The 27,577-nt window shown below is 44.9% G+C and overlaps 1 protein-coding gene across 1 annotated transcript in view; it reads left to right on the top strand.

Moving 5' to 3' along the window:
- The window catches only part of LOC126334525 (uncharacterized), a 1,455,833-nt gene that overhangs the window by 273,279 nt on the left and 1,154,977 nt on the right, over positions 1 to 27,577 (top strand). Inside the window, exon 3 of the mRNA XM_049996880.1 lies at positions 26,191 to 26,355. Coding sequence (XP_049852837.1) covers positions 26,191 to 26,355 — 165 coding nt within the window. The remainder of the gene's footprint in view (positions 1 to 26,190; positions 26,356 to 27,577) is intronic.

Genomic DNA, 27,577 nt, shown 5'->3' with positions numbered 1-27,577 from the left:
ATACATCTAAGTGTAAGGAAGTCGTTATTGAAAATATTTTGTGTGGAGTGTAGCCATGTATGAAAGTGAAACATGAACGACAAACAGTTTAGAAAAAAAAAGAGAATAGAAGATTTCTAAATGTGGTGCTACAGAAGAATGCTGAAGATTAGATGGGTAGAACACATAACTAATGCCGAGGTATTGAACAGAATCGTAGAGAAGATAAATTTGTGGCACAACTCTAATAGAAGAAAGGATCGGTTGGTAGGACATTCTGAGGCATCAAGGGATCATCAATTTAGTATTGGAGGGCAGTGTGGAGGGTAAAACTCGTAGAGGGAGACCAAGAGATGAATACACTAAGCAGATTCAGAAGGAGGTAGGTTGCAGTAGACACTGGGAGATGAAGAAGCTTGACAGGATAGAGTAGCATGGAGAGCTGCATCAAACCAGTGTCTGGACTGAAGACCACAACAACAACATCATGTAATTTACACTTCACGGAAATTGTCGTATAACAGGCATCTTTGTTTAAAGGCTTGCATGAGCTGGGAATGAAAACCTAAGCCCCCCCCCCCCCCCCCCCGGCCTGTTGCAACTGAGAATTCCACTACAGTGCCACACTGCCTGATGAGACAGCCGAACTTTAGGTTACTGAGGACATTGATAAAATTTCAAAGCCAATTTTCTCGAGAACTTTTGGGAGTTGCGTCGAACGGATTTTGCAGATTAATATTTGAATTATGAACTTCGCGTACGACAAATATAAAAAAAATTACAGTAATCCGATGCGATGTGGCCTTGTAAGTGTATTTTTTCCCAAGCATTGGTACGTTTCCTTACAGTCATCTGGCGATAATACTTCAATGTAAGTAATCTCAGAGTGCTGTTGACCTTCCCTAACAAAATTGACATTTCTCTTATCCTTCCTTGAGTCTCATCTTGTCATTACTGAAATTTCACCTATCAGCTTCTAAGTACTTTATTTCCTTGAAGCATCTTGTTTATTTATTGTTTATATGACGTGACCAGGACAGCATTGATATAATAAAAATATGGTCGAGCCACATCGTGATGATGCGAAGGACGTTGATGATTTGATTTGATTAGATTACTTCGGAAATATAGAAACACAGATTCTATATGTTCATTAGTGTGTTCGAAACGAGGTATAACTTAATCAAGCTGTGCCTCAAATGGCCTCACCCGTGTTGATGTAAGAGCCCTCTCTTCCTCTGCTGTAAGTTTCAAGCTTAGTATTCGCTGTAGGAACCAGCAACTGACATAGTTGTGGATATTGGTCTATACTATTGTGCAACCATCTTTTTGGTTTTAATGTAGTTAAAATCAGTCTATAGTTCGGCAGTGTCACACTTCCTTGCGCATTTTTTATTTAATTTTTGATTTTATTTATTTTTTGGTAGTCTTGAGTAGTCTCAAGCCCAAAGGTTATGTTTAATAGGGAATGTATTTGCTATACTTTGTAGGCTTTTTTGTCTTTTTTATGTTTTTTTTTTGTTTTTCGTGTCACCAGTCTTCTATCTGGTTTGATTCGGCGCGCCAAGAATTCCTGTCCTGTGCCAACCTCTTTATCTCAGAACAGAACTTGCAACCTACGTCCTCAATTATTTGCTGGTTGTATTATCTACCTCTGTCTTCCTCTACAGTTTTTGTCCTCTACCTAGTACCAATGAAGTCATTCCCTAATGTCTTAACAGATGTCTTATCATCCCGCTCCTCTTTTTCAGGGTTTTCCACATATTCCTTACCTCTCCGATTCTACGCAGAGCCTCCTCATTCATTACCTTACAACACCAACTAATTTTCAACATTCGTCTGTAACACCACGTCTCAGATGCTTCGATTCTCTTCTGCTCCAGTTTTCCCATTGTCCATGTTTCACCACCATACAATGCTGACCTCTAAACGTACATACCCAGAATTGTCTTCCTCAAATTAAGGCCTATGTTTGATAGTAGTAGACTTCTCTTGGCGGGGAATTCCCTTTTTGATGTTGTTATTGCTCCGTCCGCCATTCGTTATTTTGCTTTCTAGGTAGCAGAGCTCTTTAAATTCATCTACATCGTGATCATCAATAATGATCAGTTTCTCGCTGTTCCCACACCTGCTACTTCTCATTGCTTTCGTCTTTCTTAGATTTATTCTCAATCCACAGTCTATACTCATTAGACTGTTCGTTCCATTCAGCAACCGCGTGTGATAGCCGCGCGGTCTCAGGCTCCTTACCACGGTTCGTGCGGCTCCCACCGTCGGAGGTTTGAGTCCTCCATTGGGCATGTGTGTGTGTGTGTGTGTGTGTGTGTGTGTGTGTGTGTGTGTGTGTGTGTGTGCGTGTGAGTGTGAGTGTGTGTGTTGTCCTTAGCGTAAGTTAATTTAAGTTAGCTTAAGAATTGTGTAAGTCTATGGACCGATGACCTCAGCAGTGTTTAGTCCATAGGAACTTACCACTACCTATCATTCAGCAGACAGATTCATCTAACTCTTCTTCCCTTTCACTCAGAATAGCAACGTCAGCAGTGAATCGTAGCATTCATATCCTTTCACCTTGAATTTTATACCTATCCTGAAGCTTTCTTTTATTTCCATCACTGCTCTTTCGATGTACAGATTGAACAGTAGGTGTGATAGACTACATCCCTTTCACCCTTATTAATTCGAGCAGTTCGTTCTTGGACGTCCTAGCCGGCCGCTGTGGCCGAGCGGTTCTAGGCATTTCAGTCCGGAACCGCGCGACTGCTACGGTCGCAGGTTCGAATCCTGCCTCGGGCATGGATGTGTGTGATGTCCTTAGGTTAGTTAGGTTTAAGTAGTTCTAAGTTCTAGGGGACTGGTGACCTCAGATTTTAAGTCCCATAGTGCTCATAGCCATTTGAACCATTTTTCTTTTGGTCGTCCACCCTTATTATTCCCCATTGGTACTTGTGCATATTGTACATTATCCGTCGCTCCCTATAGCTTACCCCTATTCTTCTCAGAATTTCAAACATGTTGCACCATTTTATGTTGTCGTACGCTATTTCGAGGTTGACAAATCCTATGAATGTGTGTTGATTTTTCTTTAGTCTTACTTCTATTGTTAACCGCAACGTCAGAGTTGTCTCTCTGATGCCTTTACCATTCTTAAAGCCAAACTGATCGTCATCTAACACATCCTCATTTTTTTTCTCATTCTTTTGTATGTTATTCTTGTCAGCAACATGGATGTATGAGCTGTAAAGCTGATTGCACGATAATTCTCGCACTTGTCGGGTCTTGCACACTACGGAATTGTGTGGATGACACTTTTCCGAAAGCCAGGTGTTAGGTCGCCAGACTCATACATTTTACACACCAACGAGAATTGTAGTTTTGTTGCCACTTCCTCCAATGATTTAGAAATTCTGATGAAATGTTATCTATCCCTTCTGCCTTCCCGCATTCGGAGGACGACGGTTCAATCCCGGATTTAGGTTTTCCGTGATTTCCTTAAATCGCTCTAGGCCAATGCCGGGATGGTTCCTTTGAAAGGGTACGGCCGACTTCCTTCCCCATCCTCCCCTAATCCGATCAGACCGATGACCTCGCTGTTTGGTCTCTTCCCGCAAAACAATCCAATCCTTCTGCCTTATTTGATCTTAAGTCATTGAAAGATCTCTTAAATTCTGGCTGTAATACTGCATTTCCTATTTCTAAACCGACTCCTGTTTCTTCTTGTAGCACATCAGACGAATTTTTGTCCTCATAGCGGCCTTCAATGCACTCTTTTCACCTATCCGCTTTCTCCTCTGCAAATAACAGTGGAATTCCAGTTGCACTCTTTACGTTACCACACCTGCTATTAATTCCATCTAAGATCAGGTTATATTTCTTGATTTTCTCCGTATCGATGAATGTCGGACACTGAGTACACAGCCCCAGATTCCTGTAAATAATAATAATAATAATAATAATAATAATAATAATTTTCTTGTAGCTCTTACTTTATTTTGTGTATGTTTTATACGACGACTGGTTTACACACACAGTGCTTCATTTTCTAGTGCAACTATACAAATAATCAACCTCTTCACTACCTCATGATCTGACGTGCCATGTGTCCGTAGTATCCTTGCTGACAGTAAGTAAGGAATTTGTTTCAAGAAAATTAAGTTATCCGTATTCCAGAACAGACTTCTTTACCGAGCGAGATGGCGCAGAGATTAGCACACTGGACTCCCATTCGGGAGGACGATGGTTCAATTCCGGACCCAGCTTCCTGATTTAGGTTTTCCGTGATTTTCCTAAATAGCTCCAAGCAAATGCTGGGATGGTTCCATAGAAAGAGCACGGCCGCCTTCCTTTCCCGTCACTCCCCAATCCGATGAGTCCGATGACCTCGCTGTTTGGTCTCTTCCCCCAAACAACTTCCTTCTTCATTTCAGAACCCCGACATTCCGTGAACAGCACAGTGCTTTACAAGCTTATTTTTAGCACTACTGATATACATTTTCTGTGACATCTCGATGCTAATCGTTTCAGTTACTGTTTGGCGCGCATTATTTTTCTTGCTGGTAATTAGTTTGATGTGATTCTGATAAAACGGGTGCACTATTTATTAAGACGAGCGTCAGAATCCATAGAAGCATACCTTAGAAACTTTTTGTTCTAAGCCTTGAGACGCCCGCTGACAGTTGTTTTGGTAGATATTCTCTCCTCACCATTTACTAAGTATTCTGGCGTCCTATTTCTTCTGAAAGCAAACGTCACATCGAGAACAGCTAATTATGGTTTACTGGCTGGCCACCAGATCGAGTAAAGAATGAAGGAGCCGTTCGAGGTAGGGAACGGCGGCGAGGTGGATTTGTAAACAGTGGAAAAAGCAGAGTCCACCAAAGGGATCGCTGTTGCCGCCGTCTCGAGACACTGAGAAATTATTCCTCCTGTTCGCTGTTTACCGTGGCCGACGGTCAGGTTTCGATTCGTTCAGTGCAATCCAATCCGTATCCAATATCTGCCAGTAAATACTTTTCTTTCAAGGAAATGAAAGACAAATAAAGTTCAGGATATTGTTTGTGGACTTGCAGTTAATTAATCCTCGGTCTTAGCTGCGCGAGGAAGTGGGTTCTGTAAATAACAAGCGTTTTCAAAACACGTCAACTGAAATCCAAGTAACTTTCCAGAGTTTCACCAAGTGATCTCCAGAAATAGGATTTCCACTAAGAACGTCTTTTTCAGTGCCTAGTTACACTGTAACCTCCAGTGACCTGTCTTCCACATTTCGCGTTAATACCAAGTGCGAGCAGTTTTTAAGACTCTTAATCTTTATTTCAAATTTGTGACTAGATTGTGGAATGTTTTTATGTTGTACGTTATGCAGTACACAACAGTTTCTAGAAAATTTTAATAGCATAATTTATATTAGTAGATAACTTGCAGAAATTAGAAAAATTTTCGGTTTGTTGCTATGTCATCTTCCCGTGCACATTTTTGATAGGTGTAATAAAACAACTAAAGAAGTTGAAGTGTTTTAGTAAGCTATCTATGAACACGTGATGTAATATTTCGACAATCGCTATTAATGGATGATGCGGAGTATCAAACATAATATGATTCTGAAGGCTGTTGTTTTTAGTTGGCTTTCGCGCTGTGCACTATGCGGTAAAAGTATCGCCCCGCACAAATTCATTTGCATATCGTAAGTTAGTGCCCAAGAAATGCAATCGTGACCTGAAAGGAGATGTTAGACTTCGACGCTGCTCTGTAGGCGCATCACGTTCAGCCATTGAAGGCTGATCTAATTGTAGTTGGGAAGAGGCAGCTTCGACCGTGGAACAGCCTTACTTCAGACCATTACGGAATTTCTTAAGTGACCTTAACAACGTTAGAAATTCTTCCACAGTTGCGGCCATCGTCGCAATACAAATGCGTAGTTCCCTGTCCAGGAAAATGAAAACGACCATTTTACGTACACTCAAACTTCCAGAGATTCCACAGGGACACAGTGATCCAGGAATCACTATTGTCACTGTTGTGACAGTCAGAAAACGTAGCGGCAAACAAATACCGACCACGACACACAATAAACAACGGGAAACAATGAAATGGTCTAAAAAAATCATCCACCCGCATAGCTTACGCGAATGGCACTGAATCCGTCAGCAGCTTCACCGATTTTAATTACAACTGGCTGTGGTGGCGAGGTGCGTTGCAAAGTTCCAATCACCTTATGGTGAATCAAACCACTCCTTCGAGTTGCTGAAATGCAGTTCTCAGCCTGAAAAAGCCACAAAAAATGACAACTGTACACCTCGCAACCATACGTTGCACTAAAATTTTTTTCGATGGAAGGAATATTTAAATGAAAGTGACAAACTGCCTATTGGCTTCTGTCTCGGGTTCTTCGCCCGACGTTCATCTAATGGTTTTTCTGACGTTTCGCCAGCACGAGTGGCTGGCTTCGTCAAAGCTTCACCCTCCGTTGCCGGTGGTGAACTGGAGCCGAGCTCGCGGCCGCAGCCTATATGTACCTGGCGCGCCAACGTCCGAGGGCTTCTCCGCGGTCATTTCCAGTGCAGTTCTCCTCTTGCTACCTGCGACGGTCGTTCGCTGCAGTACGGGAAGCCAGGATCCGTTTACCTTCCCTCTTTCTTGTTGAAACTGTTCGCGTGTTTTTGTATTTCTACAGCTTCTCTGAACAAGCGCGTGTGATAGTGCTCCTCTACAGCCAGAACTTCCGTGCCGGCGAATTTTATTACGTGGTCGGTCTCATTCAGTGCGTGCTCTGCCGCGGCCGATTTCTCCACCTGCCCCAACCTATAATGTCGTTTATGCTCGTTGATTCTGGTGTTAATGGATCGTCCAGTCATTCTGACATAAACTTCTCCGCATGTGCAGGGTATACGGTATATTCCCGACATTGCAAGTGGGTCTCTTTTCTCCTTCGCTGATCTAAGACACTCTTTGATCTTCCTTGTCTGTTTGAAAATCCTCTTTACGCCATGTTTGCGCAATATACGTCCGATTCTGTCCGTCACTCTGGGAATGTATGGCAGAAAGGCCGTACCCGACATTCCTTTTTCTGGTTCCTTACATCGCCGAGAGTTTGGCTCTGTTACACTTCTAATATAATTTGTGGAGTACCCATTGCTCCTCAGGACAGTTTCCAGGTGTTGCATTTCTCGATTGAGGTGTTGCGGCTCACATATTCTTCCTGCTCTCGTTACGAGCGTACTAATCATGCCTCTTTTCTGGCTCGGGTGGTGGTTTGACAGTTTGTGCAGGTATCGTTCCGTGTGTGTCGGTTTTCGATACACTCTGTGTCTCAGGCTTTCGCCGTCCCTTGTGACCAGCACATCTAGAAATGGAAGTTTCTTGTCCTTTTCTACTTCCATGGTAAATGTTATGCTGGCATGGAGGCTGCTCAAGTATCTTAGGAAGTCACCGAGCTGTTCTTAACCATAGCTCCACACCACGAAAGTATCATCGACGTACCTGTACCACACCTTAGGTTTGCAAGTCGCCGAGTCCAGTGCCTGTGCTTCGAATTGTTCCATGAAGAAGTTGGCCACCACTGGACTCAGAGGACTACGCATGGCGACGCCTTCCAGCTGTTCGTAGAAATCTCCACTTGAAATAGCTCGTGGTGAGACATGCATGGAAGAGCTTTCTGATGTCTTGCGGGAACATGGAACCGATGTGCTCCAGAGCGTCACTGAGTGGCACTTTCGTAAATAGCGAAACAACATCAAAGTTGACCAGGATGTCGTTTGGTGGAAGTTTCAGTTTCTTTAGCTTCTCAATGAAATGTCCTGAGTCCTTAATGTATGTGTCGGTCTTCCACACGTGTGGCTGGAGCAGAGAGGCCAAGTGTTTTGCCAGTTTGTATGTCGGAGAGCCACGAGCGCTAACGATCGGTCTCAGTGGACATTAAGGACTCAGCACATTTCATTGACAAGCTAAAGAAACTGATGGTGGGGGGCACCTGTTGGTCCCACACCCCTTGGGTTACTCCTTTCCTTGGTTTCTGCTATTCAGAAAGATGACACCCATCAGTGGCTGAAAAGCCCAAACGCAGCTGGTCGTAGGGCTTCACAATCTTTCTCAGTCCCAGAGACAGAATCAGTAAGTCCTCCCAGCCAGAGGCACCCAAGGATCTGCGAGAGGAATCCAGAAAGAAGACCCCCAAGACCTAGAGAATTGCAGTGGCACCCACACCACCCCTGCCTACAAGCTCTGCGTCTCAGGATGAGTTGAAGATTCTGGCTTCTGCTGAGGACCTAGATCTCGCCAGACCCTCAGACACAATGGATATAGACTGTTCAGGAAATAGGTCGGTGGCAGCAGATGACCCTGAGGCATAGATGATCTCTTTGAGTGTTTCATGCTACAGGAACTATTAAGCTTTACCCCTTCTTTCTGTATTGCCCTCCAGGAATCCCGGTTCCCAGCTAGGCAGACCCCTGCCATCTGTGGTTATAAGGGATACTACAGGAACCGAGTGTCAAGTGGAGTTTGCGTTTATGTTCTACACTCAGTCTATAGTGAACCTGTGCCCCTTCAAACCCCTCTTGAAGCTGTGGGTGTCAGAATAAGGACGACACAGGAAATAACAGTCTGCAATATATATCTTCCTTCAGATAGTGCAGTATCCCTGAATGTATTAACTGCATTGATTGACCAACTCCCCTAACCTTTCCTACATTTGGGTGATTTTAACGCCCATAACCCCTTGTGGGGTGGCAAGGTGCTTACTGGCTGAGGCAGAGATGTCGAAACTTTACTGTCTCAGTTTGACCTATGCCACTTAAACACTGTGGCCGCCACACATTTCAGTGTGGCTCATGATTGTTACTCAGCAATTGATTTATCAATTTGCAGCCTATACTTGTCCCATCTATCCACTGCAGAACACATGACGACCTATGTGGTAGTAACCACGTCCCCTTCACTGTCTCAGCGTCAGGCCCACAGACTCCTGCTCAGATGGGCTTCAAACAAGGCGGATTGGGAAACTTTCACCTCTGTTGTCACCATTGAATCTCCTCTACACGGTAACAGCGATGTGATGGTTGAGCAGGTGACTACAACAATCGTTTCTGTGGCAGAAATCACGATGCCTCGCTCTTTAGGGAGCCGCTCGTGAAAGGCTGTCCCTTGGTGGTCGCCAGAAGTCGCTGTAGCAATTAAGGAGTGTCGGTGAGCTCTACAGTGGTATTAGCGGCACCTTTCCATGAAGCACTTCATAGCCGCTAAACGGCTCTGTGCTCGCATTCGCGAACTTATCAAACGACGGAAGCAGGAGTGTTGGGAAAGATATGTCTCGACCATTGGGTACCATACGTCACCTTTTCAAGTCTGGGCAACGATCAAACGTGCTTTTGGGTACCAGACCCCAGGGTTAACATTAAATGGTGTGTTATCTACCGACGAAATCGTTGCTGTGTCGACGGTTGGGTTGGGTACTGGAGTCACTTGGCCTACTGACTGTGCCAGGGCGTATACCACCAGGGCCGCTCTACGACTAATAATCTTGTGTCCGTAGAGTCTGCCATTCGAACAGCCTTTTGTAGACGCCAACACCTGGTTGCCTTTTTTTTTTTATTTACGAAAAACGTACGACATGACCTGGCGACATCATAACCTTGCCACATTATACGAGTGGGGTCTCCGAGGCTCACTCGCGACTTTTATCAATAATTTCCTGTCGCTTCGTACTTTCTGGGTCCAAGTTGGTGCCTCCCATATTTCTCCCCATATCTAGGAGTATGCGGTCCCGCAGGACTCTGTATTGAGTGTCTCTCTATTCTTAGTGGCCATTAATTGTCTAGCAGTAATGTAGTGCCGTCTGTCTCACCTTCTCCATATGCAGACGAATTCTGCACTTCATACTGCTCCACCACTACTGGTGGTTGTTGAGCGGTGTCAACAGGGAGCCATTGACAAGGCGCAGTTATGGGCTCTAGCCCACGGTTTCCAGTTTTCGAAGGGAAAGTGGTATGTTATGCACTTCCGTCAGCGTCGTGCCGTTCATCCAGAACCATAACTTTACCTTAATGACTATTCACTCACTGCAGTGGAGACATATCGATTCTTAGGACTGGTTTTTGACGCCCGATTGGCTTGGGTTCCTCAACTTCATCAACTTAAGCGGAAGTGCTGGTAGCACCTCAATACCCTCATCTGCCTGAGCAACACCAACTGGGGTGCAGTTCGCTTACTGTGTTGCAGCTCTACAGAGCATTGTTCAATCCTGCCTTGACCGTGGGAGTCTGGTTTATGGTTTGGCGGCACCATCAGCGTTGAGTTTACTCGACCCATTGCACCACTGTGGCGTTGCCTAGCGACAGGAGCTGTTAGGACGGGTCAGGTCACCAGTGTCCTTGTGGAAGCCAGAGTGCCTCCATTGCAGGTTAGTTGTGCACACCAGCTAGCCAGTTACGTAGCACAGGTTCATATTTCTCTTCTGCATCCGAATAACGATCTCCTTTTCCCGTCCATGGCAAGTCATCTCCCGCATTGGCGCCCAGGTTAGGGCTTCCGATTGCAGTTCTTGTCCGATCCCTTATTTCCGAACTGGAGGTTCATTCACGTACACCTCCATGGTGTACGCCTACGCCGCGGCTTCGCCTGGACCTAAGGCCTCAGTTAATCCCGCAGCTCTCCACTGCCAATTCCTCTCGATTCTTGACAAGTACCGAAGCCACGAAGTGTTTTACACCGATGGCGCGATGGCTGATGATCACACCGGCTTCACGTATGTCCATGAAGGACATACTGAACAGCACATACTGCCCGATGACTGCAGTGTTTTCACTGCCGAGCTGGTGGCTATATCTCGTGCTCTTGAGCACATCTGCTCTTGCTCTGGGGAGGCGTTTCTCCTGTGTACTGAGCAGCCTACAAGCTCTCGACGAGTGCTACCCTCGTCATCCTCTGGTAGCGACCATCCAGGAATCCATCTATGCCCTGGTACGGTCCGGTCGTGCAGTGGACCCCAGGTCACGTCGGCATCCCAGGCAACGAACTTGCCGACAGGCTGGCCAAACAGTCTACGTGGAAAGAGCTTACGGAGATCGGCTTCTCTGCAACTTACAACGCGTTGAGTACTACGCCACAAGGTTTTGTGGCTTTGGGAGACGAAGTGGCAAAACCTCAGCACGCACAACAAACTGAATGCCATGAAGGATACTACGAGTGCTTGCCAATCCTCCATGCAGTCCTCTCACAGGGAGTCTGTGGTTCTCTGCCGGCTCCGCATTGGCCACGCTTGGGTGACACACGGCTACCTGCTGCGCCGTGAGGAAACACCTCAGTGTCGGTGCGGCGCCTGACTGACGGTGGCCCATATCTTGGTGAGCCGTCCTTCTTTGGCTGCACTGCGACGGACTCTTCAGTTAACGCACTCGTTGACAGTAATTTTAGCTTACAATGCGTCATCGGCTCATTTAGTTTTACGTTTTATAACCGACGTTGGGTTTTATTATTCTCTATAATTTTTAGCATGTGTTCTTTGTCCGTTTGTGTTTTCCACTCTAATGCTTTTAGGGTGGATGTTTTAATGTGTCTGGATTTTCCTTTTTATTTATGTGGTCGGCCACCCATGGACATCTGCTCTCTTGTTTTTACCCCTCCTACCTGCTTCTTGCTTGTCTCTATGGTTTTCTTTTGCTTTTTTTGTCCATAGTAGTGTTGGTTGTCCTTCTGTCGTTCTTCTGGTTCTTCCTTTCTCTTGTTATTGTGCTGTACGTCTCCTTTTTATTCCTCTTTCCATTGTGTACTTGTTTAACTGGGAATAAGGGACTGATGACCTCGCAGTTTGGTCCCTTCCACCCCTCTTTTAAGCAAACCAACCACCCAACCAACCAACCAACATACACAGCGCTGAGGTGGCAGTTCGTTCCATTCCTAAGGTCCCGTAATTGTTTCTCAGTTTCACTGAGGATATAAATCACTAGCGAAATGAAAGGGTTGGTCGGTAGAACACATCATCAGACTATAAGCAATAGTAAATTTTGTAATGGAGCGAAGTCTGGGTGGTGAAAATTGTCAAGCGAGACCGACTTTACTTCACTAAGCTGCATCAGGTGGGTAGCGTTGATTGTCTAAGGCAGTAAGACTTGTCTGATGCATTGTAGTGTCACAAACCTGCTTCGTGAATCAGTCTGTATCTTAGTGAAAATCGTACCAAAATCCCTGCAGTAGTTTCTGAAATTAGCCTTCACATACAGGCAGAAAAACGTGCCGAGAGATTTAATCATACTTCAGCTTATATTTATAACCTCTATACACAAAACTTCCTCGTGAAATCAAAATCGATGGAATAGTTCCTGAGGTTAGCCTTCACATACACAAATAAAAACGCGGCAGGGGATCTTAAATTACAATATACAGGGTGTTTTTGTACGAGCGTGCAATAATGTAACAGGACATAGAGAATGCTGCACTGAACAATTTGAGATACGGAACCTGTGGTCGGAGAAGCCAGATTAAGAAGATATGGAAGTAAAATTGTCTACCGATATTTCTAGCATTACTGTTCTCCAGCTTATTTACAACCAACATGAGTTCAAGTTTAAACATACTGTTCAAATGGCTCTGAGCACTATGGGTCTCAACGTCTGAGGTCATCAGTTCCATAGGACTTAGAACTACTTAAACCTAACTAGCCTAAGGACATCACACACATCCATGCCCGAGCAGGATCCGAATCTGCGACCGTAGCGGTGGCGCGGTTCCAGACTGTAGTGCCTACAACCGCTCGCCCACACCGGCCGGCTACACATACTGTGCTTTTATTTACATGTATATAGTTTATTTCCTCCTAGAAAACAAGGAAGACGAACCTTATTACATGGGAGTCATGATGCAGGTTTTCTTAACTTCACTTGTCCGTAAGGTGGCTCTGTTTGTTCTTATTTACATTGCCCCATGACAAAACATGCTCTGGATTAACGACAGACCCATTCATTACTCAGTGCTGTTTAGAGACGTACACTACAAAACGATGAAGTAGTATCGGTACAGTATTTCCTGGTCGCTGGATTGGAAGGGGAGGTCCTCTTCCATGGCCTGCGAGGTCATGTGACCTGAATCCCGTTGATTATTTCTTATGGGGGTATCTAAAGTCACTTGTGTATGAAACCCCAGTGGATACGGAGGTCAGAATTGTAGCTGCCTGTGACGTGATTCGACACACACCAGGGATATTCGTCAGGGTGCGTCAGAATCTTGTTCGCCGACAATCATGCTTGCACTGAGGCTGACGGCCGTCAACTTCACCATATTTTGTAAGATACAGTACAAATGGTACGTTCTTTGCATCAATGCCGATGTTTATAGTTAACTAATGTAAATAAAAAAGTATACATTAATGTGATTTTATTCCTGTTATCACCTGAAACTGGCCTGTCCGACCCCAGGTTCCCTACCTTAAATTGTTCAGTGGAGCATCCTCTATGCCCAGTTAAATTTTTGTACCCTCTTAGGGAACACTACAAACTTTTATACAACACACTGTACATGCTTTGGGGGCCGGCCGCGGTGGTATGCGGTTCTAGGGGCTGCAGTTCGGAACCGCGGGACTGCTACGGTCGCAGGTTCGAATCCTGCCTCGGGCATGGATGTGTGTGATATCCTTAGGTTTCTTAGGTTTAAGTAGTTCTAAGTTCTAGGGGACTGATGACCTAAGATGTTAAGTCCCATAGTGCTCAGAGCCATTTGAACCATTTGAACATGCTTTGGGCCCCAAACAACTGTGTTGTTGGAAATATCAAGCTACCAATGTGAGCTCCTGTGTACAGCTCATGTCATAAGGTATTCAACCTCTCACCTGTCTGGCCATCGACATGAAGATTTTCCGTGTTTTCGCTGAATTATTCATCGCTAGTGCCAGGTTGCTTCTCTGAAACGCCTCCCTCCCTATCCTCTTACATCTACATAGACACACCGCAAGCCATTGTATAGTGTGTGGCGGAGGGTACTCCGTATCACTGCTTATTTCACCTTCAGGTCCACTCGAAACTAAGCGCGGGAAAAACCACTGTCTGTACGCCTCCGTATGAGCCGTAACTTCTAGTATCTTATTTTCGTGGTCCTCACGCGCGATGTCTGATGGCGGCAGTAGACTCCTTATGCAGTCAGCTTCAACGGCCGGTTCTCTAAATTTTCTTAATGGCGTTTTTTGAAAAGAACATCGCCTTCCCTCCGGGGATTCCCATTTGAGTTCCCAAAGCATCTCCGTAGCACATACGTGTTGCTCTAACCTATCGGTAACAAATATAGCAGCTCGATGTCTTCCTTCAATCAGGCTTGCTAGAGTTCCCAAACACTCTAGCAGTACTCAAGGAAAGGTCACACCAGCGTCCTCTAAGAAGTCTCCTTTATACGTGAACCACTGTTTCCTAAAATTGTCGCAATAAACCGAAGTCGACCATTTACCTTCTCTATCACAGTTTTCACATGCTCATTCCATCTCATATCGCTTTGTAACGTTCCGCCCAGAAATTTAAACTAATTGATTGTGTCAAGCAAGACATTGGTAATACTGCATCCCAACATTAAACATTTGTTCTTCCTACTCATTCGAATTAACTTACGTTTTTCCACATTTAGGGTTACCTGCCATTCGCCAAATGGAAATTTTGTCCAAGTCGTCTTGTATCCTCCTACAGTCACTGAAATTCAACGCCTTACCGTACACCATGGCGTCATGAGCAAACAACCGCAGATTCCTGCTCACCCTGTCCGCCAGATCATTTATGTACATAGAGAACAACAGCGGTTCTACCACACTTCCCTGGGGCGCTCCTGACGATACCCTTATCTCTGCTGAACACTAGCCGTCGAGTAAAACATACTGAGTTCCTTTATTTAAGAAGTCTTGGAGCCACTCACATATCTGTGAACCTATTCGATACGCTCTAGCTTCGTTAACAGCCTGCAATGGGGCACCATGTCAAATGCTTTCCGGAAATCTAGAAATATGGAATCAGCTGTCATCCATCATCCATAATTCTCAGTATATCTTGTGAAAAAAGGCCAGTTTGAGTTTCACATGAGCGATGGTTTCTAAAACCATGCTGATGCGTTGGCATAAGCTTCTTAGTCTCAAGAAAGTACTGTGAATATGTTCAAGGATTCTGCAGCAAACGTTACAGATATTGGTTTGTAATTTTGTGGGTCCGTTCTTTCACCTCTCTTATTCACTGGAGTCACCAGCTCTTTTTCCAGTCGCTTTGGACTTTGTGTTGAACGAGAAAGTGACGATAATTGCAAGCTAGGTAAGGAACCAATGCCGCTGTGTACTGTTTGTAAAATCAAACTGGTGTTCTATGAATCACTGGCGACTTATTTGTTTTCAAACTTTTTAGTTTTCTCTCTTCTCCAGGTATGCTTATTTCTGTGTCAGCCATACGGAAGTCTACCCGATGGTCAAATGACGCTACGTTTTGAGGTCCTCGTGTGTGAACGATTTCCTGAACATGAGAATTAAAAGTTCGGCGTTGATTTTGCTGTCTTCAACTGCAACTCAAGACTTGTCGACAAGGGACTGAATGGAAGCTTTAGACCGGCTTAGCGATTTTATATACGAACAGAACTTTCTCTAATTCTCTGCCAGATCTTTTGCTAAAGTGTGACGGTGTATGTTTCGCGCATAGATCTTTTCACAGATGCACGAATCCCTACTAACCTTAGCTTGTCATTTGTGCGTCCCATTTTGAACCCAGAGTGCAGATCTGAGATGAGGAAGTTGGCACAAGAGAGGAATTTGTGGTAGGCAGGGTCAAATCAGTCACAGGACTGATGGCCTAAAAAAAAGAAAATTTTTAAGACAAGCTTAGCAGTCAGTGCTTCTTCTCCGCCTCCAAGGACCTCGTCGTCGATGGGACTCGAAATCCCTAATCTTTGTTTTCTTATTTACTTAAGGAAAGGCCTCGCACATGGATAAAGGGACAACAGTCAGGTAATATTAAGGCAAGTCATTCACACACTGTATTAAAAAAAATTCTTTTTTTTTTAGTTCATCAGCCCTGTGACTGATTTAATCCTGTCTGCCACGAATTCATCTCCTGTGCTAACTTCTTCATCTCAGAATGGCACTTACAGCCAACGTCCTCAATTATTTGTTGGATATATTCCAATTTCTGTCATCCCCTACAGTTTTTGTCCTACTCAGCCCCCTCTAGTCCCATGGAAGTTATTCCATCATCTCTTATCGCATGTCCTATTATCGAGATCTGTCTATTTTCCGAGTTTCCTACACATTTCTTTCGTCAACGATTCTGCAGGACTTTCTCAAGTCACATGTTATTCCATCTTATTTTTATTTTTTGTCTTCTTTCCATGCCCAAGCGCAACGTCAGATCATCCTTTTTGATGTCTTTACCTTTCTTAAGCCAAAATTGTCGGTTTGAAGGGATCCTTTCCTTAAGGAGATTCTCAGTTTCCTTTCCCATTCTTCTGTATATTACTCTTCTCAGCAACTTGGATGCATGAGATGTTAAGATGATTGTGTGATAATTCTCGCATTTATCTGCCATTGGTATCTTGATGGTACGTTGCTTATCTCATAGATTCTACGCACAAACTTGAATAGACATTTGGTTGCCTTTTCCCTCGTTGATTTTAGAAATTCTGCCTTATTTTACCGCAAGATTTCTAGAGTTCTGTCATACTGAAACTGTAAAATTAAATCTATGTCTTTCATATCGACTCCGTTTCTTCTTCTATGACTTCAGCAGATAGCTCTCCCACCCCCGTCTCCCTCTTAGGATCTTTCAGTGTACTCTATCTACTTGTTCGCTCTGTCCTTTACGCTGAATTTCTTCGCACCTCTTAATGTTTACTCGTTCCCTTTTAAAAATATCATCAAAGGTTGTTTTGACTTTTCTATATGCTGAATTGTCCTTCCGACGAAAATTTCTTTTTCGACTTCCTTAGCTTCTTTCTAGAAACCATGTCATGCATTGTCACGTGACTTACATTGCTGTTTTCATGAGTGTTTTTACTTCCTACATTCGTCTATCAGCTGAAGTATTTCCGTTGCCCCTCAAGGTTTCTTGGCAGTTACCTTCCTTGTACCTCTAACTGTTTATCCAAGATATGTGATTGCCCTTTGTAGTGGTATAGAGTCCTCTCCGAGTAAACTGCCTACTGTGACATTCCCTATCGCAATAGCTATAGCCTCAGGGAACTTCGAACGCGCCTCATCATTTCTCAGTTGCGCAGTACACACTTCTTTCCACATTCATTCTTCCTGAATATTATGTTGCACTAGAGACTATCTGCATCATTACTAAATTGTGATCTGAGACTGTATGTACTCCTGGACTTCTGACTTTCTGTCTCGGTATGAAGTATTTTCGCTTGTCTCTTGGGCCCCTTATTCCTCTTGTGATTTTTTAGTAGTATATTGGCTAATTCCCGCTGAAGCTTGTTGCAGAACTACATTATTATTTTATTCCTGCAACAGTGAATATATTGTTCTGTAACACTATCTTCATTTCCATCTACTACCGCGTTCAAATATTCCATGATTATTAGGAAATCATCCTTTAGATTATCATCCCATGTTGCTTACTGAATTACTCTTTCAGTATCCTCCTATACTTCCAGCACCTCTTCATCTTCGGCTTGTGAAGTCGGCATGTTTACCTCAACTGTTGTTTTCACTGGGGCTGGTTTGCTGTGAATTCTGATGATAACAACATCATCGCTGAACCATTTATCGTAACTCACTCTCTGCCGAATCTTGCTACCCATAACGAATAACTGTGCTAGTGTTGATAAAATCATATTCATCTGACCATAAATTCTTTTCTTCTTTCCATTTCAATTCACTGATCTCCGCTGTATCTAGCTTGAGATATTGGATTTCCGTTTTCAGATTTTCTAGCCTCCCTACCACGTTGAAACTCGGAATATTCCACCCTCTAACTCATTGAATCTTACTATTTCATTGATTTTCTAGTCTTTCTCATAGTTATTTCTCCTTTGGCAGCCCCCTCCCAGAGATCTGAATGGGGGACTAATCCGAAAGATTTTACCAGTGGATAGATCACCATGACACTTTTCCAGTAACAGGCCATATATCATCTGCATACACATTAAATTGATGTCACCATGCTTCCTCCTTTTAGAGGTAGTTCCACACTTGAAGGGGAAGAAAGTGCCCTGAACTTCTATCCACTCCCCCGCCATCTTTCACAGTGCTTTGGCAGAACGGAGATGACTCCTTATGCCTGAAGTCTTCGATCGCCAGTGCTCATGATTGTTATTCAAACCGGTGCGTCAGGACGTTTTGATTAATAGTTTATGACACCACCCCTAGACCATCGTGTCACCTATTTTTGAACAGATAACAATTTCAATGTAAATTGGAATACAAGCATCTTAGTCGAGTCTAAGATGTAATATTGAGATACGGCGAAACGCTGATTACCTTATATTTTAGAAAACTGGTTTTTATAACTTAAAGAAATAGTTATGGCCTAAATCCGTCGAAACCCACATAAAATCGTAAAATGTGTAAACAGGAAAAATATGCAATTACAGAAGTACGTAATTGATGTGAGTTGTGCTTATATTTCTATGTTCCTATAATTTTATATTTTTCACGTCCTATATTTTCAAGCAAGTGTTCCATGTATTTAAATCTGAGATATTTCTTTGAGCTGTAAAAATTAGATGTGTAAAATAAAAGAAATTGATTCACGGTGTTGTTGTAGTTGTGGTGGCCTTCAGTCCAGAGACTGGTTCGGCGGAGCTCTCTATGCTACTCTCTCTCTCCTGTGGAAGCTCCTTCATCTCCAAATAACTACTGTACCCTACATCTGTCTGAATCTGCTTAGTGTATTCATCTCTTGGTTTCCCTCTGCGATTTTTACCCTCCACGCTTCCCTCCAATACTAACTTGGTGATCCCTTGAAGCCTCAGAACGTGTCCTACCAACTGATCCCTTCTTCTAGTCAAATTGTGCCACAAATTCCTCTTCTCCCCAGTTCTATTTAGTACCTCGTCATTAGTTACGTGATCTACCCATCTAATCTTCTTCATTCTACTGTAGCAACACATTTCGAAAGCCTCTACTCTCTTCTTGTCTAAACTACACTCCTGGAAATGGAAAAAAGAACACATTGACACCGGTGTGTCAGACCCACCATACTTGCTCCAGACACGGTGAGAGGGCTGTACAAGCAATGATCACACACACGGCACAGTGGACACACCAGGAACCGCGGTGTTGGCCGTCGAATGGCGCTAGCTGCGCAGCATTTGTGCACCGCCGCCGTCAGTGTCGGCCAGTTTGCCGTGGAATACGGAGCTCCATCGCAGTCTTTAACACTGGTAGCATGCCGCGACAGCGTGGACGTGAACCGTATGTGCAGTTGACAGACTTTGAGCGAGGGCATATAGTGGGCATGCGGGAGGCCGGGTAGACGTACCGCCTAATTCCTCAACACGTGGGGCGTGAGGTCTCCACAGTACATCGATGTTGTCGCCAGTGGTCGGCGGAAGGTGCACGTGCCCGTTGACCTGGGACCGGACCGCAGCGACGCACGGATGCACGCCAAGACCGTAGGATCCTACGCAGTGCCGTAGGGGACCGCACCGCCACTTCCCAGCAAATTAGGGACACTGTTGCTCCTGGGGTATCGGCGAGGACCATTCGCAACCGTCTCCATGAACATGGGCTACGGTCCCGCACACCGTTAGGCCGTTTCCGCTCACGGCCCAACATCGTACAGCCCGCCTCCAGTGGTTTCACGACAGGCGTGAATGGAGGGACGAATGGAGACGTGTCGTCTTCAGCGATGAGAGTGGCTTCTGCCTTGGTGCCAATGATGGTCGTATGGGTGTTTGGCGCCGTGCAGGTGAGCGCCACAATCAGGACTGCATACGACCGAGGCACACAGGCCAACACCCGGCTACATGGTGTGGGGAGCGATCTCCTACACTGGCCGTACACCTCTGTTGATCGTCGATGGGACACTGAATAGTGCACGGTACATCCAAACCGTCGTCGAACCCATCGTTCTACCATTCCTAGACCGGCAAGGGAACTTGCTGTTCCAACAGGACAATGCACGTCCGCATGTATCCCGTGCCACCCAACATGCTCTAGAAGGTGTAAGTCAACTACCCTGGCCAGCACGATCTCCGGATCTGTCCCCCATTGAGCATGTTTGGGACTGGATGAAGTGTCGTCTCACGCGGTCTGCACGTCCAGCACGAACGCTGGTCCAACTGAGGCGCCAGGTGGAAATGGCATGGCAAGCCGTTCCACAGGACTACATCCAGCATCTCTACGATCGTCTCCATGTGAGAATAGCAGCCTGCATTGCTGCGAAAGGTGGATATACACTGTAGTAGTGCCGACATTGTGCATGCTGTGTTGCCTGTGTCTATGTGCCTGTGGTTCTGTCAGTGTGATCATGTGCTGTATCCGACCCCAGGAATGTGTCAATAAAGTTTCCCCTTCCTGGGACAATGAATTCACGGTGTTCTTATTTCAATTTCCAGGAGTGTATTCAGTTGTCCGTCGAAACACCGCCATGAGATGCAGTAGAAATTCGTTAATTACAGGCAGATGGTCCAAATCTATAAGCACGTGCAATTCGTAAACAATGCAGACGCATTTCTATGAAAGTTGGCATGGTTGCTGAGGCGTACCAATACCAATCACAAAGATTATAAATGAAATAACCAAGCAGTCATGAATTATAAACTGATATTAAATGTACAAGAGCATCTCCTTCTCAGTGCAAAAAGAAGTCCATTTTTACATACTTCATATCTGAAGTGATGCATTGCCTAAAACATTTGTGTTGCCACAAAAAATTAAAATTTTGCCAATAGAGAGCGCTGTAAATGTCTTAACGAATATAGGGTCGCCTACAACTGACAGATGAACCACAATACGACGGTTATGGTTTGAATTGCAAGTAAACCATCCGTACTGTACAATGTACGTGACTGCACAAATTCGGCAGTCAACAGTTGTGGCACTGAAACTTCCTGGCAGATTAAAACTGTGTGCCGGAACGAGACTCGAACTCGGGACCTTTGCCTTTCGCGGGTAAGTGCTCTACCAACTGAGCTACCCAAGCACGACTCACGCAACATCCTCATAGCCTTATTTCTGCCAGTATCTCGTCTCCTACCTTCCAAACTTCACAGAAGCAGAGTTGCAGCAAATACACTACTGGCCATTAAAATTGCTACAGCAAGAAGAAATGCAGATGATAAACGGGTATTCATTGCACAAATATAGTATTATACTAGAGCTGACATGTGATTACATTTTCACGCAATTTGGGTGCATAGATCCTGAGAAATCAGACCCAGAACAACCACCTCTGGCCGTAATAACGGCCTTGATACGCCTGGGAATTGAGTCAAACAGAGCTTGATGGCGTGTACAGGTACAGCTGACCATGCAGCTTCAACACGATACCACAGTTCCTCAAGAGTAGTGACTGGCATATTGTGGCGAGCCAGTTGCTCGGCCGCCATTGACCAGACGTTTTCAAATGGTGAGAGATCTGGAGAATGTGCAGACCAGGGAAGCAGTCGAACGTTTTCTGTATCCAGAAAGCCCCGTACAGGCCATACAACATGCTGCCGTGCATTATCCTGCTGAAGTGTTAGGTTTCGCAGGGATCGAATGAAGGGTATAGCCACGGGTCATAACACACCTGAAATGTAACGTCCACTGTTCAAAGTTCCGTCAATGCGAAGAAGAGGTGACCGAGACGTGTAACCAATGACACCACATACCATCACGCCGGGTGATACGCCAGTATGGCGATGACGAATACACGCTTCCAATGTGCGTTCACCGCGATGTCGCCAAGCGCGGATGCGACCGTCATGATGCTGTAAACAGAGCCTGGAGTCATCCGAAAAAATTTCATTTTGTCATACGTGCACCCAGGTTCGTCGTTGAGTACACCATCGCAGGCACTCCTGTCTGTGATGCAGCGTCAAGGATAACCGCAGCCATGGTCTCCGAGCTGATAGTCCATGCTGCTCCAAACGTCGTCGAACTGTTCGTGCAGATGGTTCTTGTCTTGCTAACGTCCCCATCTGTTGACGCAGGGATCGACACGTGGCTGCAAGACCCGTTACAACCATGCGGATAAGATGCCTATCTCGATTGTTAGTGATACGAGGCCGTTAGGATCCAGCACGGCGTTTCGTATTACCCTGCTGAACCCACTGATTCCATATTCTGCTAACAGTCATTGGATCTCGACCAACGCGAGCAGCAATGTCGCGATACGATAAATCGCAATCGTGATAGGCTACAATCCGACCATTATCAAAGGCGGAAACGTGATGGTACGCATTTCTCCTCCTTACACGAGGCATCGCAAGAACGTTTCACCAGGCAACGCCGGTCAACTGCTGTTTGTGTAAGAGAAATCGGATGGAAACTTTCCTCATGTCAGGACGTTGTAGGTGTCGCCAACGGTGCCAACCTTGAATGAATGCTCTGTAAAGCTAACCATTTACATATCACAGCACCTTCTTCCTGTAGGTTAAATTTCGCGTCTGTAGCGCGTCAACTTCGTGGTGTAGCAATTTTAATAGCCAGTAGTGTACATAAATGTCAGTAGTGAAGTCTGTTTATGTATATACCCAGCGAGTTGTTAAAAAATAAAATTTTAAAAAGAAATTAAATCAATTCGTCAAGACAGTTTCTTGTACTGTTTTCGCTTTTTGGCTTCTGAAGCACATCTGGTATTCATTTGAAGAAATGAAATTGCAGTCAGACTACAAGGAATCAATTCTAAATTGTTTCGTCCGCTTATGTCAACAACTTTTTTTAGTTCGCATTTCGAAATGTTGACGTATAGGCCTACACGATATGTTTTCTAATAACGTGGCCGTACGCACCGGGCCTCTTAAATTGTCTATATACTAACAGCAGCATGACGCAGTCCGTAAGAAAAATTGGACAGGCAGCTTTGAAGACTGGAAGAGTCTAAGATCCGCTGACAAGGGAAACTCCCCTCTGCACCCCAGTCAGATTTAGTGGTAAGAGGGTTCAGTGTATAGTCCGTCAAAAACTGAACACAAATGAAGCACGAAAACAGGAAGTATGTATACCGAACTGTGCAAAAAGCCGCAAAATACAAACACTGAACGCTCCAAGCACAAGATAGTAAGATAGAGCGAATCTCAATAACTACGGTCTTGTGGTTGTGTGGTTATTAGTAGGAGATCAAATCCACTTCAACCCCCATATTTTTTCAGAAAATTACGAACGCTCCTTCCGGTCATTGACATGTCTGTTCGCTATATTCGGATTGTGTGTGTGTGTGTGTGTGTGTGTGTGTGTGTGTGTGTGTGTGTGTGTGTGTGTGTGTGTGTGTGTCTGTCTGTGTGTGTGTGTGTGTGTGTGTGCGTGCGCGCGCCGAGTTGTAACGACAATTTGCAACGGGGAGGTGTAAGTAAGGGGCCTCCAGAGGTACTTCCTGTTTGCTCTGCACAAGTGCCACATGTTGTAAGTCTTGCGTTCCGTTTTGGAAGTTTTGACTCTTGAATTACTTGACTGTAACGTAGATCACACCCGTTTATTTGTTGTTTTTCGTTTGTGTGGGAGGTCTGTTCGGTATCTCGTCTGGTCTCATCAATCACCACATTTACTTGCGACGGTAATATATTGTTGGCACATGACGCACATCCTATAACCAATGTATAGTACGACAATTGCCAAGACTACGGAAGGCGAACACACACACCAATGACCGAACGGAGGTTTCATACTTTTGTGGAAAAAAACAGGCACGAGGGAGATTTGAACACGGGTCTCCTGGATAGCAATCTAAAACTGCGACCGCACAAACACGATACTGTGGTTTTTGCAGTCCGCACGATTTTTCACACCTTGAGCTTGGACCGTTCAGTGTATCTATTTTGCTTCTTTTTTCACAGTTCAGTGCAACTTCTTTCTGTTTTGATGATCTGTATTCAGTTTTTGAGGGGCTATACGCTGGGCCATTTTATCACGACGTCTGAGGGGAATGCGACTGAGAGTTTCCCTTGTGAGTAGAAAGCAAAACGTTGGTAGGCGAGAATGTGACATCGAGGTTTTGTAACTGTGTATCGTCACTGGTTCTACACTGAAGCTCCAAAGAAACTGGTGTAGGCATGCGCGCTGAAATACAGAGATATGTAAACAGGAGCCGGCAGCGGTGGTCTAGCGGTTCAGGCCCTCATTCCGGAACCGCGCGACTGCTACGGTCGGAGGTTCGAATCCTGCCTCGGGCATGGAGGTGTGTGATGTCCTTAGGTTAGTTAGGTTTAAGTAGTTCTAAGTTTTAGGGGACTGATGACCACAGATGTTAAGTCCCATAGTGCTCAGAACCATTTGAACCATTTTTGTAAACAGGCAGACTACGGCGCTGCTGTCGGCAACGCTTGTATAAGACAACAAGTGTCTGGCGCAGTTGTTATATCACGTCCTGCTGGTACACTAGCGGGTTGTGAAGGTTTAAATGACTTTGAACGTGGTGTTATAATCGGCGCACAAGCGATGGACACGACATCTCCGAGGTACCGATGAAGTGGGCATTTTCTCGAACGACCATTTCACGAGTGCACCGTGAATATCAGGAATCTGGTAAAACATTATATCTCCGACATCGTTGCGGCCGGAAAATGATCCTGCAAAAACGGAACCAACGACTTCTGAAGAGCATAGTTAAACGTGGCAGAAGTGCAACCCTTCCGAAAATTGCTGCAGATTTCAATGCTGAGCTATCAACAAGTGTGAGCGTGCGAACCATTCAACGAATCATCATAGCTACTGTTGTAACTGACCAATTGAAAGTTTTTACAACACAACTTTTATTAACGCGAGCCTACATGGAAATGACTGAATAACAACGGAAAGTCACAATCACAAAGCCAGTAAGAATTTCACTAGAGGCAACAAAAGATAACTCCTAAGTTTCCTTCAAGAGTCCCAGATAAAACGCACACACACACACACACATACACACACACACACACACACACACACACATACACACACACACACACACACACACACACACACACACACACACACACATACACACACACACACACACACACACACACGCAAGTTCTAGTCCGATGGCGGAAAATTAATCTTCCGTGGAGACGTCCTTGAGGTCCGTATTCGGCGTAAACTGACGTCGGATGCTGGTTTCCAAAACAGCCAATGTTTACCTTTGCTTACGCCTTGGGCATTGACATCCTTGGTCCTGTGTGGTGTTAGATGTGTTGCCAGCCTACGGGGGTACCTTGGCGACGGCGTAACAGCTATGGGCTTTCGAAGCCGCAGACGTACTCATGAATCTTTGGTGACTGCACGACACAAAGCCTTACGCCACGCCTGGGCCTGTCAACTGGACTGCTTATGACTGGAAACATGTTGCCTGGTCGCACGAGTGTCGTTTCAAATTGTATCAAGCGGTTGGACGTGTATGAATATGGAGACAAGCTCATGAATCCATGGACCTTGGATGTCAGCTGGGGACTGTTCAAACTGGTGGAGGCTCTGTAATGGTGTGGTGTGCGTGTAGTAAGAGTGATAAGGAACCCCTGATACATCTAGATACGACTCTGACAGGTGGCACATACGTAAGGATCCTGTCTAATCACCTGAATCCATTCATATCCATTGTGCATTCGGACGAATTCGGGGAATTGCAGCAGGACAATGTGACACCCCACACGTCCAGAATTGCTACAGAGTCATTCTAGAAACACTCGTCTGAGATTATTCTGTTGGCCACCACACTCCGCAGAGCATGTCTGGAATGCCTTGGAGCGTGCTGTTCAGAAGAGATCTCCATCGTACTCTTACGGATTTGCGGACAGCCCTGCAGGATTCATGGTGTCAGTTCCCTCCAGCCCTATTTCAGTCATCAGACGACGAGTCCATGCCACGTCATGTTGCGGCACTAGTGCGTGCTCGCTAGGGCGCTACGGGATATTAGGCAGGTCGCAAGTTGCTTTTTAGCTTTCATTTAAATTTCGCCGATATTAACAAACGTAATGTTAATTAATAAACGTAAATGATAAGTAACTAATTTTCAATGAAAGTGTTTCTTTTATTTTTAATTACTAGTCGTGTGAAGATAAATTAAAATTTGGTACAGTCGTGCGGTGTTTAGACACACGAGCAGTAACCTGTTTTCCGACGGTGCTGTGACGGGTGGTGGTGTTGTGCAGGTGTGCCGCAGCTGCAGGCGCTGTCGGCGGAGCTGTGGTGCCACGTGTGTCGGCTGAACGCGGTGCTGGTGCGCCAGCTGCGGCGGCGCGACGCGCTGCGCGCCCGCGGCGAGCGACACTGCGCCGTGCTCACGGCCCTGCTGCAGGCGCAGTCGCAGAAGCGCAGTGAGTACCGACACACTCCTATACTGATAGCACTAAGGAGCGTGTGTTGAGGCGTGTACGTATTTTCCGTCAGAGTTCAAGGTGGCGGACAACAATAACTGGATGTTATGCGCCGCAGTTGCCTGTATCACAGTTGCACTGTGTATGCATTCGGAAGGGAAGCGGAGGGAGAAAAGGTAAGATACATGAGTGAAGGCGTGGATTTCATATTGAGATGGTAAAAGCATTCAGCAAGACTTTTTACGGGACGTGCAAGTGGAGGATATCAAATCTTATGTAAATTACGTAGGAATTGATGAGAGTGGGTTTCAGTGGTTGCTCAGTGAAGTCGCTCCTAATATTACAAAGCTGAAAACTTACTCGAGTAATGCTACACTTGCAGAAGACAAGTTCACCAAAACACTGCCATTTCTTGCTGCAGAAGAGAGCTACTCTTACTTACTAAACAGCTCTCGAATACCACAGTACACGTTAACGGAAATATTTCCAGAAACGTACGAAGTGATTCATGAAGCACTGAAGGAGAAACATCTCAAGATAAATAAATGTTTAGTGCGCTATACGAACATTAACAAATATTTTTATTTATGAATAATTTAATTTATACAATTACCGTTCAACAACCGCAACATTAACAAAAAGTACGAAACACATAAACCACCATTTTGTTTGTGGCATCCAGAGTTCAAAAACAGACGAACTAGAATGGAGAGCTAAGAAATGTTTCTTTATTTTAGGATGTATTGTCCTCTATTCCGGCTTGCTGAAAAACTACCTTGGTTTTTCGTGATGTAGAAATGGACGTCTGTAGCTGTGATTGTGGATCTGAAATTGCCTGCAGCATATCAGACCTGCCCATAATTAACAGCATGCATTGTTCCCCTTGCTCGTTTCCCCACCCTTCTCGAAGCAAGGTTATTATACACAATCGAAGAAACACACCAAATAAACTCCAATAGCTGCAGCGATGCCAGCGTTCTAAGCGGTTACAGTTCACACCGGGGTAAACGGAGGAAGAACGACTTTTATGATGAAATGTATGGCGAGGCCCTGCATTTGGTCATATTTCTTTGACGAAAGGCGAGATTTGACGAAGTTCCCTATTACAGTACCAAATTTCATTGACATAAATATTTGACACATCAACTTTGACAAAGATATGTGATAGTGTAATACCGGCCTTACACCATTATCGCTGAGTGGGACAAGACATTTCCTAGTA

The sequence above is a fragment of the Schistocerca gregaria genome, chromosome 1, assembly GCF_023897955.1.
Source record: "Schistocerca gregaria isolate iqSchGreg1 chromosome 1, iqSchGreg1.2, whole genome shotgun sequence".
In the NCBI taxonomy this organism is placed as follows: Eukaryota; Metazoa; Arthropoda; class Insecta; order Orthoptera; family Acrididae; genus Schistocerca; species Schistocerca gregaria.
This window is presented reverse-complemented; position numbering and strand designations above follow the sequence as displayed.